General features: G+C 41.5%; 1 protein-coding gene across 2 annotated transcripts in view; it reads right to left on the bottom strand.

Annotated features, from left to right (window-relative positions):
• Nucleotides 1-14489, bottom strand: part of col5a1 (procollagen, type V, alpha 1) — a 73795-nt gene that overhangs the window by 21191 nt on the left and 38115 nt on the right. For both annotated transcript variants that reach the window (XM_069513445.1, XM_020082040.2), the window contains exons 10-30: nucleotides 13426-13467; nucleotides 12761-12823; nucleotides 12567-12641; nucleotides 10782-10874; nucleotides 10350-10406; nucleotides 10138-10191; nucleotides 9869-9922; nucleotides 9661-9714; nucleotides 9498-9551; nucleotides 9354-9407; nucleotides 8931-8975; nucleotides 8190-8243; nucleotides 7753-7797; nucleotides 6659-6712; nucleotides 6526-6570; nucleotides 5282-5335; nucleotides 4281-4325; nucleotides 4104-4157; nucleotides 3071-3115; nucleotides 2635-2688; nucleotides 382-489 (exon numbers count right to left, since the gene is read on the bottom strand). In XM_069513445.1, coding sequence (XP_069369546.1) covers nucleotides 382-489; nucleotides 2635-2688; nucleotides 3071-3115; nucleotides 4104-4157; nucleotides 4281-4325; nucleotides 5282-5335; nucleotides 6526-6570; nucleotides 6659-6712; nucleotides 7753-7797; nucleotides 8190-8243; nucleotides 8931-8975; nucleotides 9354-9407; nucleotides 9498-9551; nucleotides 9661-9714; nucleotides 9869-9922; nucleotides 10138-10191; nucleotides 10350-10406; nucleotides 10782-10874; nucleotides 12567-12641; nucleotides 12761-12823; nucleotides 13426-13467 — 1203 coding nt within the window. The remainder of the gene's footprint in view (nucleotides 1-381; nucleotides 490-2634; nucleotides 2689-3070; nucleotides 3116-4103; nucleotides 4158-4280; nucleotides 4326-5281; nucleotides 5336-6525; nucleotides 6571-6658; nucleotides 6713-7752; nucleotides 7798-8189; nucleotides 8244-8930; nucleotides 8976-9353; nucleotides 9408-9497; nucleotides 9552-9660; nucleotides 9715-9868; nucleotides 9923-10137; nucleotides 10192-10349; nucleotides 10407-10781; nucleotides 10875-12566; nucleotides 12642-12760; nucleotides 12824-13425; nucleotides 13468-14489) is intronic.

The raw sequence follows: 14489 nt of genomic DNA, 5'->3' as shown, positions 1-14489 counted from the left end.
AAAGATAATTGAGAGGCAGTGTTATCTAGAAAAATAAATATTTTTCTTTCCTTTACCCAAAAAATGGTTAAAGTGTTGTCAGCAACAGCTCACCCGGTGTTTAATCTAACAATGGAGAATGATAAGAACTGAATCCATTTCCTGCTCCCAGTTGGTTTAAGCACAGCAGCAGAGAAAAATCGGTTGCCAGACTGATCGGTAAAACAATTTTCCTTGTTAAACCCCACTGAGCCATCATCCTAGATCAAACACGCCTGGCGATACAAAATAACTACCAGGGATTTTATTCTATTTTATCAGCCTGAGTAAAATTTAGTCAGAGTACTTGTGGGATATCTTGTCTTTATAGTTACAGGAGCCAAACTCTCAAAAGGAGCTTACCTTCTCTCCAGTTGTTCCAAGAGGACCAGCATCTCCTGGGAGACCTGAGCGACCCTTCGGCCCCTCTGGACCATCTTCTCCTCTGGGTCCTGCTGGTCCGAGCTCTCCCTGGGAAACACGAGGAGCACAAGCCACAAGTATCACAAGCGTTATTCTTAAACATAACTGTTATGCACTTTTATCGTTAGGTCTGAACACATATTTGTAACTGAATATCTTGTATGAACCTTTTTCTTTTGTTGTCATTGTCGTAAGCAAAGTGGAATTTTTACTTTTACAACCATGTTGATATTAAAAGGTACATTTATTTTACTTCTCATGAAATACTACTTACTTTAAACCATTAACTATTTACACCGTTGTTTGAGGTTTGGGTTAACAAATGTCAGGAAAGAGGGTCTTCACTGTGTTTTTACATTACAGCCACTGAAAATGTAACTGAATCAGTAGAATAGACTGGAATACAGAATCGCATATTAGCGAGACTGCCCTCTACAGGTGATAAGAATGTCTGCTGTGTTTTGCAGATGCTAATGCACGGCCTGGTGCACCCATACACTGTACTCCATGTTGGAGGATGGGACATGGGCTGAGCTAAAAAAATCTAAATGCCCACCAGATACACCTATGTTAAAGTGTTCATTTGTATAAGTTGGCTGTTAATTTGTTATTTGATGCTCTAAAAATGGGTTGAATTGTCTTGAGAGCTTATTGACACATGATTGGCCAGAGTGCCTGTATCAGTCTTGTATCATCTTGCTACAGCGGCTTCATCCCCTGAACGCTACTGCAAAGACTCTTCCATATTACATAATCTGCGCAGGATGGCTACCATCGTATCTGGGATGTTTGGACCTAAATTCAGGATGTTGGGAGGAAGTGGACACCACATCTTATCCAGTCGTGTGGTGCATTGATCAGAACATTGCTCAACAGCATCATTGGTGGTGAGAATCTGCCAAGAAATTAAAGATCTGAAAAACATACTGTATGTTCTCAGAAAATGATGGGCAACATTGTCTGCAGCAGTTCTGGTTTATTCCAGGTTAATATATGAAGCTATAGTCCTATCCTCATGTGACAGGACATCATTCACACTGAATTAAATCATTCCTTTACAACCACACAATCTTCATATTCATTTGGGTCACATGGGGAGATGGGTAACAGATTTTTCTTGATTAGCGAGCTGGTCCACTCTGGGTAATTCAGGTCACCCCTTTTAAAACTGAGTGTAAATTGCTTGTGGAGGCAAGTCGGGCTATTTTCCCTCGCTGCCTGCCCCTCAAAGCAGTTAGCGATCCTATTATGGCTGCTCTCTGTAAGTGTGCTCCCCTTCGAGCAGGACACACGCTAAATGATAGAATACAAACTCGCACTGACAACCAGTCGCTGCAGCGTAGACTTAGTGGTGTATGAAAGGTATCTAGTTAAAGGGCTGGTGCACAGCTACACATGAACGCGAGTGCACGCGCAAACACCCACACTCAAGTGCACATGAAACGGCGTCAAGCAAACTGTACTTGACTCGCACCGGCAAGCTCATCAAAGACAACACTTTAAAATGAGCACTCGCATGCAGACACTTTCCATAGGCACGCTCAAAACTTAGTCATTGAGATTCTGGTCCATGTGCGTCTCCTCCAGAACAGAGGGCCTCCTCAAATCTTTGCTTTCATCTGGATCTGCTGCATCGCCAGAGGAAAACAGGCTGGAGCCCCATGTCCCTCTCTAAGGCTTGAAGGGGTTTAAAGTGTCATTGATTTCTCCTTCCTCTCTGCACTCGGCTATAGACAGCCTGGTCAGGGATTGGGGGTTTGATGTCTGAAGTGGGGGCCCGGTGCAAGTTATGTTTCTCACTGTGGAAAAGGGTGGTACTACTTGACAGCGTAAACCTCTAAAGCAGTTTAGAGAAGGGAGTTGGTTGATGGGTGAACCTGTCAAACTTATGCTTAAAGTTGCTGTATTTTGGACAGACTGGGAAACGGCACGGGGGGATTAGACAGGAGTTGAGAACTGCTCGCGTAAACACAATCGCAGGGGCACACTCTAAAAGGAGGCCACTGGGAACAACCTCTGTTTGCTTATTACCCACAATTCCATTGTGGTGAGAGAGGCATGGGCCCATAGGAGGCTAATGTGCAAAATAAAACCTAGCCCCAAAAACTAATCAGAATGCAGAAGTTATAGTTATCTAATTAGCTTGATTTATTTGATGATGCTTCAGACAGAAGTGATTCACACACGACTTACCCTGTCGCCCTTGATACCCATATCTCCTTTGAAGCCAGGGAAGCCATCTTCTCCCTAGAAAGAAAGTAAAGAGAGATGAGGAGGTAACGAAGAAATAATTTGATCATACAGATGTTGGAACCATTTGTGGTTCGCATTCATGCACAAATACACACTCAAAGGCAAGTGCACACACACACACACACAGATATATGGAGTCTTGGCAAGATTCCTTGTTGCCATAGAAACTCCTAATTGCTTTTTTTCTTCTGTGTACCCGCAAAACTCGGACGAGTTTTACAGGATTTCCTTGACATTATCGTTAGTTTGAAACACTTCATGCAAAACTACCACCACTCTCATCATCTTCACCACCATTAATGTTATTTAGAATTCCTACAAATAGTTCAATTTATCTAAAGTTCTGTCTTTTAGTCAACAGTCGGAGAACACTTACCTTTTCACCCTTGTGTCCTTTGAGGCCGCGTACACCATCAGCTCCCTGTGATGCAAGAACAGACGTTACAGGCTGATATAGTGCACAAGAGACGGGGGGGGTGTGAATTGCACAGTAGTAAGTGCCACTGTGACATGATGATACTCACCACCAGTGTGATGGCTACAGTTTTCTTTCCAAAATAAAATTGGGAAAGCTATCTGATGCAACAAGCTGTCACTGCTTTTTTCCCCCTATCAAAGGAGTGAGCTATGAAGGATAAACCCTGTGACGGATGCTTTTAGATGTGTTTTGTCTCCTTATTGTCTCTCTCTTTTCATCTTCATAGACGGAGCAGATACTTCATATGCTTTCAGAAATGCACTGAACTCCGGTTAATCTCCTGACATTCTCCTGATTGGCTGCATATAAGAATGCAAATGTCGTAAGCTGCTTTCAGACATGCACTGAACTCTGCAGATAATCCGTATTTTCTCCGGAGGGGGTGCATGTGTGAATGCAAATGTCCGAGTGAGAGGCTCCGGATTACTTGCTGACTTTCTCTGCCTGGCCCCCCGGTATAAAGACTGTATAAAGTCAGAAGAATTTAATGTAAGAATAAAGCAGGGGATTTTTTTGTTGTGGTTTTATCAGCTTCTAATGACACCAAAAAAAGAGAAGGGCCGTTTGCCTTGAGCTGTTGTGTGTGTGTGTCTAATAGGCACTCAATGAAGAGCTGAGGAATTGACACTCCTGTCTTAATCTTTGCATCACTGAGATACCTCTTATGTCTTTTTAACATAAAAATAGTCTATTAACAATTAATGCATCTCCTCTTTGTAGGTAATTTAGCTGTGGAAACTGTGGCTTTTAACTTCTAACTCTTCACAAAATCATGGTTGGTTGGATAAACCTTGGAATAATAATAAGTTCCTTTTTTTCAGAGGAACTTTAATGTGGGAAACAATTAGCCTCTAACAGTCGGTAATTGCAAAGGCACAAGGAGATGAAAAATATTAAACATGAATTTCTTAGTAGATGATGATAAACTCACCTTCACGCCTCGGGGCCCAGGATAACCAATGGGTCCTTGAGGTCCTGCAGGGCCCTGGGGTGAAAGATATTTCGTGAGGGCTTGTAATACACACAAAAGTACACCCACGATGTGAATGTATTAATGCAAAATGTGTGAACTCAGACAATGGCTCCAAAAGTAATACATTGAAGTTACCATGTGTCCTTTGTCTCCAGAAGGCCCCTCCTTTCCAGGGTGACCCTATGAATTATTAAGAGAAATATTATTGCATCTCATTTCAGGATAATTACCACCATAAATACTACAACACCCACTATAACCCGAGGATGAGGTTGTTAAACTACTGGAGGACATATCAAACTGCAAAATTGGAGGCGGAACCTTTTATAGTTCAACCTCATTTGAGATTTTCATCCTTTAATGCACAGTGTTGTCGAGCCGCTACCGGCTATTACTGGACTCTAAAAGCCAAGACTGCCGCTCTGAGATTTTTCTAATACAAAAGGGAGAAGACACAAAAAACATATCTAATACACACGTGGATGTCCGAAAAAAAAGGAAATTGATTTCACTCTCATGAGACAAAGGAGCTGTGCGAAGCCTCTGATGGGTTTTAAGTGATGTGTGAGAGAGGGAGGAGGAGGAAAAAGACACAAGAGAGGACAGGGATGAGGGGCAGGGAGAGAGCATTGAGAGTGAGAGTGAGAATATTGCAGTCGATTGAAGATGCATCCTCTATCTCGCTTTCCTGTCTTTCACTAAATCCCTCATTTTCAAATCATTTCCCGTTCTTTTTCCTTCAGTACAGTTATTTATATTTCACAGCCTCTCTTATCTCCTGCCCCTCCAGGTGCCACCTTGTGGTTTCCGAGACACAGATGCCATTAGTGCACGTGTCTTTCTTCTGTGCAGAGATGGGAAGAAGTGTGTTTGCATGTATGTGTCTGTGTGGGCGGGTTGCTCAACTGCTACACATCTGTTGTATCATGCAAATGGTTCAGTCTAATAAACATCTCAGTCTGCTCTGAACATGTTCAGCGGTTTTCAAACATTAAAATTTGATGTAATTCTTCGGAAATGTAGTTTTACCACAGTTATGCCGATTCTTAATTGATTTTTAAAAGACAGAGAGGGAGAAAAAGAGCAGCTGCTCCCCTTGTATACATTTCTTCTGGATGCGTGTTATATAAACTCACCGGTGGACCATCAGCTCCTGGCATTCCTGGCAAGCCTGGCTTTCCAGTAGGACCCTGGACAGAAGACGATAAGTTGTTAAGATGCAAAAAAGACATCACACACTGATGACAAGGAGATTAAAAGTCCTAAAAGTCTGCCTTCAGAGCCTACAGCCATACTGGCAGTGCACACCGTTGCCTAGAGCTACGCTAAGATCATCTTGCTTGTACGTTCCAAGAAACAATACTAACATTCCGTGTTTAGTGTGCTCATGTTTCCGACTTGGTATGGTAACATAAATGTGAAGCTGAAGCCAATGGCGACAAGTTTTGCTCATACTTAAAGCGAAGTGGTCACATGGGTATGTGATAATTTCCCAAAAACGCAAAAGGTGACGCTACAAAAAAAAGCATTCAAGGATCACAAAAATCAGCAAGATTCATCCACTGGAATTGATGATTGATATCAACAAGCATGGTGAATATACACATCAAACAATATGGCTACAGGTTGAACATTCCTTGTATTTTTTTGTATAACTTCTGCCCTGGTTTTAGTAAAACATGACAATGTAGACTAGCAACATTTAGCAATGCTTCTGCCTTTGTATCAAAGGTTTGTTTATGTATTGTCTATGCTTTTAAGATCAAATCTAACTCGGCAACAGATTTGAACCAGTGTTTTCAAATCACTTTTTGTGAATTTGATTACATCAAATACCACAGCTTTCTCATATTTCATCTGCAACCAGGAGAAGCAGTACCTTCATTATTCATTCTCAAATTCAAGTTGTTCAATAAGAAACTGAATACCCACCGGCAAATGTAATTTGGCAGTAATTGGATTGAAATTTATCGGGATTCAAATCTCTGTACTGTCTACAATAGTTCTCTGTGTGTTGGGGATGGGGACGTGTTTATATAATAGTGTGACAAGCATTTGGAATATAAGGGAATTTTTTTCTCTTTTGGGAAAAGCTGATTTTCTCTCTCTGATCTTGTAAGGTCTCAATCGCACTCTCTAAAATGCCTTGAGAAAATGTTGTGATTTGGCGCGATACAGGTAAGTAAATTGATATTGAACTGAATAAGACAGAAACTTGGCTTTTCAATTCATGCAGATGAATGAGTGTTTCTTGCTATTTCATAGCTTTGAGATCAGTATTATTCAAATTTTATTAATCCATCAGTTTTTTTGTTTCTGTCGATTTGCAGGAACGACATATTTCCCATTAGTTACAGCCCATAGTCATGTCATATATTACCTTCTCTCCTGGGGCACCGATGGCTCCCTGGGGCCCTGCAAGTCCCTGTAGAGAGGATACAAAAGGCTCAGGACATTTTATTTGACGGATGATACAAAGAAATCGAATGTCAGACAACCCGTTTATCACAGACCTGGGCACCTGGGTTGCCTTGCTGTCCAGGAGGTCCTGGCTCTCCTTGAGGTCCCTGAAATAGACATGAAGCTAATTTAGTAATCTCATTATAAATACAAAGATTGATTACTGTATTCACATGAGCAAAACGTCCAAGGGTTATTTGTTGCTACAAATGATGGATGAAAAGTTCTGTGTTGCTCTGAATAGACATAAATTAAAACTGTCCAACAACACATCACTGGATTATTATAATCCTGTTCCTAAATAGGCTACAACTTTTGAGCAAATAACACAATAGCTTGCTCTGACTCGAGGCAGAAGACGAACACACACTAACACCTAGTACACAATCTCTCACCTTCCCTAATGAAAGAAACTGCTGAACCACAAACACCTTCCCTGAGAGAAAACTGACTATCAATTACGCTGCTCCAGAGAACAGACAAGCTGCTCCAGCCAGGTATTTTCTCATTAAGGCCAGACGCTACCAGAAATTGACCTGGAAAAATACAACTGACAGTGGTGGACTGCTCAAATGGATCTAAATACAACCACTCTGTTCTTCATTAACTGTTAAGTATCCTCTGATTGTGTGTGTGTGTGTGAGAGGTTACGAGAGGACACACGAGGCAGTTCTGCAGATTGGAGGGTGAAATAAACAGAAATTGGTGAAATAGATGCAATTTTTGGGTTCTGTGATGGCTTGTGGGTAGTTTTGGGGTTTTTTATTTTGAAAATGAATGGTGCACTGTATAATTAAACTGTAACTGCTCCCTTAAGTTTAGGGTTGAGTGTCTCTGCCTGGAAATTCAAAAATGTTTGCCTTGAACGCAGTGCTGGGAAAATATATATACAAATGAAAGGACGGTTAACTCTTCATAAGAATTGGCCAAGACGATATGGATATGAAACACTAGGTGGCATTATGAGCCAAGTTCAACTTATCAATGTAGATTTCTTTTATACATTTGAAAATAAATGTGATATTACAACCAGTGTTAATGTATTTAATCAGACAAGAGTCATATAATTTAAATGACAGCTCAAAAACACATTCAAGTGGAGAGTATCTTTTCAACTGAGAACTTTATCAATTCCAGCTTTACTTACAATGTTTCCTTTGGGTCCAGAGTGGCCATCCATCCCAGTGACACCCTGCAGCAGATGAGATGAACACAACATTCAGCCCATGCATAAAAAACATACTTTACCAATGTGAGGTCTCTGTATCCTGCTATGGCAAATTAAACTGAGTAAATGTAGTGATGCACACTGTCCATGTTAAATGAAATCTGTTGAAACAATACAAACGATTGTTGTGAACATTTGTCTGAAGTACTGACGTTAAATTCAATAACGTACGCTTCTTTTTGTCTACACTGTCTGCTACATATTGAGTTTTGTATCTCCCTGTGGGTGCTGTCCGCAGCATCTTTTGCTCCCACTGCCTATGAGATCATAAAAAATAGATTTCGCTCTCTAAAATAGTAAATCTGTGGTAGCAGGTGGTGGGTATGAAAAGGTGAGAGGAGGACATGGGGACTCACAGGGGGTCCGGGAGGTCCCTGAGGTCCCTTTGGTCCAAGCAAACCACGGGGCCCCTAGGAAAGAAAAAGGAAATGACACTGAGAATGATAGCACACCTGTGAAAGAAATGATGAATTATTGAACATGTTCGGCTAAATCAAGTTTCAAAATTATACTCCAGGAAGCAACGTGACTCCCCAAATGTCCTTGAGGATATTCTGCAGAGTCATTTTTTTTCTTTAAGCCCCTTTCTTTTTTCCTCTCTACTACACATGCATTCCCCACAGCTATGCCTATCAAACATTGCTTTGAATTTCTGGGCTTTGGCTCGCAGCTACAGTTACCTAACAAGACATATAGTCCTGGCAGGAGTAAATTCAAACCAATGTAGCACACCCTGGTGGACAAAATCAATTATAACAGGGGGATATAAAAAGCTATCTGATGGTTTCTCTCCCTGTGTTCCCACCCCTCCGTTGGGAAATGCCTGCCTGAGAGAGTGGGAACCTATTATAACAAGCCTGATGTGGGCTGCTTGTATTTCACCACCTCCGATTATTCTTTTGCACAGATGAAACCTGATCAACATATACTTCTCAGCAATACACGGCAAAAAACCTCTGAATATGAACAGTGACTGCAGTTTGCAATTGATAGATGTTTGCATCAGACCATGATCCTTCCCCGGCACGCCAACATCCTATCTCTATCATGCAATCCCCTCAGTATCAGGCTGAACGGTAATACATGTGATCACTCACTGGTTCACCAGGAAGCCCCCTGGGTCCGATCTCTCCATCATCTCCCTGGGAAAGAGGGAGAGAGAGAGAGAGCAGGTCAGAATGTGGAACAGACAGTGAAGAATAATGGGGGAGAAAGTGAGGATGTGTGTGTGCTACACGGAGCGAGAGATAATGAGAAGGCCCAAAGAAAAAGAAGGGGAAGAGGGGATCAGGTTGCATCAGCTGTTCTTGATAATGAGTGCAGAGAGGGAGATTAGACTCAGATAAAGGTGTGCAGAGATATATCAAGGAGGGTATTGAGGGAGATGAGCTGGAGGAATAGATATTTATACATCAGACAGAAGCATATACACATCTTTAGATATTTAGTTCTAGCAGCAGTCTGAGGTTAATGTAACATAATGGAAATAAAGGAAAAACAAGTGTGTGTTTCTCCGTTACCCTCTCTCCATCCTCTCCAGGAGCTCCAGGAGGTCCCGACGGCCCTGATTCACCCTATAAAAAAAAAAATTCACATTTAACAGTGTCACATCTAACCCACGCAGTTGCCACCACACTTGTATAAAGAACCCAAAACCAGCTTACTCTGTGTCCTTTTTCACCAGGAAGTCCAGCTAGACCATCGAACCCTCTGTCTCCCTGAAGAGAAGAAAAGAAAACTGTGAGTACTTCCTGTCCAGGCCAAGTCAAAAAACTTGAAGTAGAAAATCAAGTGTTGAAGGAGTGATGACTATGATGGACAAGGTACCTTGGTTCCAGGCTGTCCGGGCATTCCTCTGGCGCCATCGGCTCCAGAGCGACCCTATTAAAAAATACAAAACAACAGTTTCAAAATATGTGGCCTATTGATAATTAAGGAGTATACCATAATGGCTAGAATACACCTGACTTTTAAAGCACTCCAAAAAAAGTGTCAGGCGATACGTATTGCATTATATACTGTTGATGAATCTTACCCTTCTGCCAGGCTTTCCAGGGGGTCCAAGGGATCCCATGGGCCCACGTGGTCCCTGAAAGAAACACACAGAAGCATTTCTTTATTTTTCTGCATTTTATATTTCTGAAACCATCTCTGAACAAAAATGAACAAAAAGGTTGCTCTACTTTAAATAGTTCAGTTATTTTACTTTAATGGTTTAACATTATACACATTGGTTTCAGAAGGGGGTTGTTTAGCTTTAGATATTTCCGTCTTTAAAAACACAACAATGTTAGTATCTTGTACCTGGGGTCCTGCCTCTCCAGACTCTCCCTTCAGTCCTGATACACCTGGTGGACCCTGAGAAGAAAAAAAATCAAGATATAAGTTTGCAACTTGGCCTCAAACTCCACATGTCCAATTCATTTCTGTGCTGCGGTCTATAATAAATGCTGATAAAATCTTTGACAAAGGAATTTCTATTGATTTTGAGTGGTGAGAGGATTCGAAATACATACCAGAGGGCCAGTTCTTCCAGTCAGACCCATTGGACCTGTAGGGCCACGCATCGCCAACTGATGACAGGAGGGAAAAGATGAACAGGACGAAAAACAAAGTCAGGAACATGCATAAGATAATAAAAGCTGTTTTTAGCAGATTTATAATTGAATATATCATGTATTTATCCATTTGTGTGTGCTGTACATGTATTTGCGTCCTTATAAATGTTCTATAATTGAAAATTATTGAAAACAGTTTGAAATAATGCAAAAATAAATGATAAATATATTTAAATAAAAAATAACATTGAGCAGCTAATACTAACAGCAGAGATCATCTATACAATAAGGAAAAGTAAGACTAGTATTTCAACAAGATAAGCAATTTGGAGAATAGTGAATAATATTGAGTGCTCCAGTGTGAGGATGTTTTTATGTGTGAGCTGTTACCCTGGCCTGCTGCATGATCGCTTGCATCTGGGCTTCCTGTGCTGATACAGCAGGTCCCTTCTGTCCGGAGTCACCTCCAGCACTGAATCTGAACTGTGGAGGGAATCAAAGCTTGTCAAGACTTCATTCCAGTGAGTATTGTGCCAGCACTTTAGACACAAAAATACAAACCAGTGCAACATTTGGAGTTACTAAAATACTGGCAAATCCTGCAGCAAATTAAATATTGAACTTTGAATATTCATCTATTTCCAACAATATCGTCAGTAATTCCCATCTCAAGCTATGCAACAGATGTTGAACTGAGCATCGGTTTCCAGGTGCCAGAGCAGCAGCATCAAAGGCCGCCTCTGCAGCCATGAACTTCTCATTCTACTGGCATCTGGTGGTGATGAGCAGGCACTGCACCACAGGAGAAAATCCAGGGCTGGGTGGTGTGAAAATGTTCAGAGACCAGGCATCTTGGGTTGGGAACAGAGCTCAGTCCTCAGGAGGCTGACTGCTGGTTGGTTTACAGATGTACAGCAGCATGCCAGAGGAATATTGTGAATTCCACTATCAGTGAAGCATTGTTGCCAAGATTCAAAATATAAGACTGTTGATTCAGAACATCAGGGCTGAGTCACATCCACTGCAGCTCATCCACTACATAGCAAATTCATCCAGAGCACAAACTATTCACACTAAATCTCACAGTTACTTCGTAGATAGACATTTCTTAAAAGTCTTGGCTATTTGCTTTCACATCAAATCCACAGTATTTGGCTATTTCTTATTTTTATTCCTGTCTTTTTTAGTCTATATTTGATTGTTTCTCTCTTAATCTCACTCGTGCTTTATGTCATTTCATTAAAGATGTTCCTCTGCAACATTAAACTTTGAACAGAATGTTCTTCCACAGCACATTATTAAATGGAAAAGCAGAGAGAAAAAAAACCTCTAGTGGGAATTACATTATGTTTTTTCCACATAGCACTGAGGATACATTGCTTCTGTATAAAACTAAGTGGAACAAGGCAATGTTAAGAATTGCCAATTAATCCTGTTGTGTCAATTCCAAGTTTCTTTGGTGAAACAACAATGCATGTTTCTCATTAGGCCTGGAGCTCAAGGAATCGGGTTTCAAGTCGTGGCTCCCTGCCAGTGGACGCACCAGGACAACTTGAGTTCCTGTCCAGACAGAGCTCGCCACATGGCTCGGGCCAGACAGCTCTGTGCAGCACTGAAATCACAGCTTCACATCTGTACAACTAATCAGGTCCGACAGCGACGGTGTCAAGTCTTCCAAAAAAAGTAAAGAGCAAGAAGTCAGACGGCATAGGAAGTAGTTAGGACGTCTGTGTAAGTGCTGCGGTGGACTGCGCCGCTTTGCTTCCTGTCTAAAGCTCGACAACTTCCTGGGAGCCACCTGATAGCTTCAATTTTGGCTGAGGAATGTGGAAAACAGAAAGTCCTGTAATATGTAGATTTGCATACATGGAGTCGAAACACTATAGAAAACTTATTAAACACGCCACAAGGGGCCGCTAGAGCACATTTTTACATTACACAATATTTACACGGTCATGGACGTCCATCAATAATGATTTCAAAGGTAGCCTCCCTTCATTCCAGAAGACTGTGTAAACCACAGTCAAGCGTTATTGATAAAACAGAGAAACATACATCATACGAGGCTTTGAACGTGGCCAAACATGGATATGAAACCACTAGGAGTATAATAACAGAGTGGGAATCCTGCTTTTGTTCATTTTAACCAGTTTTTAACAACCGTAATTTACTTACAGGCAGCATCAGGACAGTGCCAGGGGGTCCTGGCAGACCATCAGCACCAGGGAGACCAGAACGACCCGGAGGACCCTTAGATGGGAAATAACAAACACAAGCACACACAGAGATTGATAGAGAGAAAGAAATGTACAAGAATTCTGTATTTTTATATCTCTGCAAATCTGTGAGACATTAGAGTTCAGACTCACCCTCTCTCCTACATCTCCAGGACTGCCTGGTGGGCCAGAAGCACCCGGGGGTCCGGGCAGACCCTATTTAAAGCAAAAGATCTCATTTGACTCGCATACATACATAAGTGAACAGTCATATTCGCACTGTTAAAAGTTCTCGACTTTATCTTGCAAAGTGGTCACACATGGGGGAAAGGAATGCATGAGGCAATGTGGGGCAGCCTGTCGAGTTGTAAATCCTTTTGTGAGGCGCTCTTTTATTTGTTTACAACTCGATGCCTGAGTGGCTCGCCTCTGTGGGACTCCATCTGCAGGGTGTCAAGAGCAACTGTGTCTGGAAAAAAAAAAATCTCCCTAGATAAATAATTAACCTCCTCCAACATCTGCGGAAAAGTCCGTATCTCTTTAGGGGAAACTGCTTTGGCCACTCCCTTTGCATTAGAGATCAGGCAGCCAGAGATTTTTTCAGAGCAAGGCTTTAAAGTTGAAATTTCCTATTCAAATGGGTAGACTGCCTTAAACAATAGGGGATATAAATTGTTATCAGCTTTTATTTAATGGACACAGATCACAAAGAAAATGCCAGTGATTGAAAGGCACAGAGGGGAAAAGGAGGATTTGAAAACAGAGGAAATGAAGAGGGAGAGGCTGAGGGTGACATAATTCGTGACAGACTGACTTACTGTTGGCCCTTCAGGCCCAGGCGGACCCTCCACCAACATTCCCTGTAACAGAAAAACACAAAAAAATCATCAGAAACCATAAAAGTCCCCTGTCCATTATTACACAGCTTCAGTTAAGGCCGTTGAATGTCCATGAATACGTGTTCCAACACAGCTGCCTGGCAACTCTCTACCTCTGTGTCTTAGCTGACTTAATGGACATTCCTGCCTGTCATTTCAGTTTCATGCTTGCAATTAATCCACGGAGAACAGGAGAGCGAATGACTGCAGAGGCGCTGAGGTGAAGACGTCCTCAGGTGTTCGCCTACCTGGACGAGCTGAGGAAAGCACAGTTTGTTCCCTCCGCCACAGAGGTGATGATTTTCTGAGTTTGTTTGTTAGTTTGGATTACACACAAACTACTGATTGGATTACCGTGAAACCTGGTGATATAATGGGATATGGGTCAGGGATAAACCCACTAAATTCTGGTGCACATCCAGATCTAGTAAATTTTATTTTTAATTCATTTTTGTTTGGGGCGTTTTCCGTATTTTCTCTAAATCCCTCTGATTTTTGTTGACATGTCTGGGAATAATTCCTAGATCTTGATTTAAAATATAATAAATCGTTATTGGACTGACACGAATATGTGTGCAATTTTGGTGCAGATCCAAATTAAATTTAAATAAGGGGACTGTTGGGCAGAGGTATGCACTCTACTATGTGATATTCTAGTTTAATACTATAAATAATTAGTGTATGCATGTGCCTGTTATTTGAAATACACTTATTTGACTGTAGTGTTTCTCTACCATATGCACATTCCCTGCAGTGAAAAACAACAGGCCATCTCAGCTCGGTGTGGACCTGCAGGCACATTGTCGCTGCTCTGTGGCTGCAGAGATATTGCTTTGTTTGTGCTTGTGGTAACATTTGGCTTCCTGCTTTGTTATGGAGGACAGAAACCTGCACATTATCCAAACTCATGTGAATTATGTGATCTCAGCTTTTGTTTCTTCCATTTTTTCAATCAACCCCCAAAGCTGCACCCTCAAGCGTTTTCATCATAAGATTACCCCATT

Source organism: Paralichthys olivaceus, chromosome 18 (genome assembly GCF_024713975.1).
Source record: "Paralichthys olivaceus isolate ysfri-2021 chromosome 18, ASM2471397v2, whole genome shotgun sequence".
In the NCBI taxonomy this organism is placed as follows: domain Eukaryota; kingdom Metazoa; phylum Chordata; class Actinopteri; order Pleuronectiformes; family Paralichthyidae; genus Paralichthys; species Paralichthys olivaceus.
This window is presented reverse-complemented; position numbering and strand designations above follow the sequence as displayed.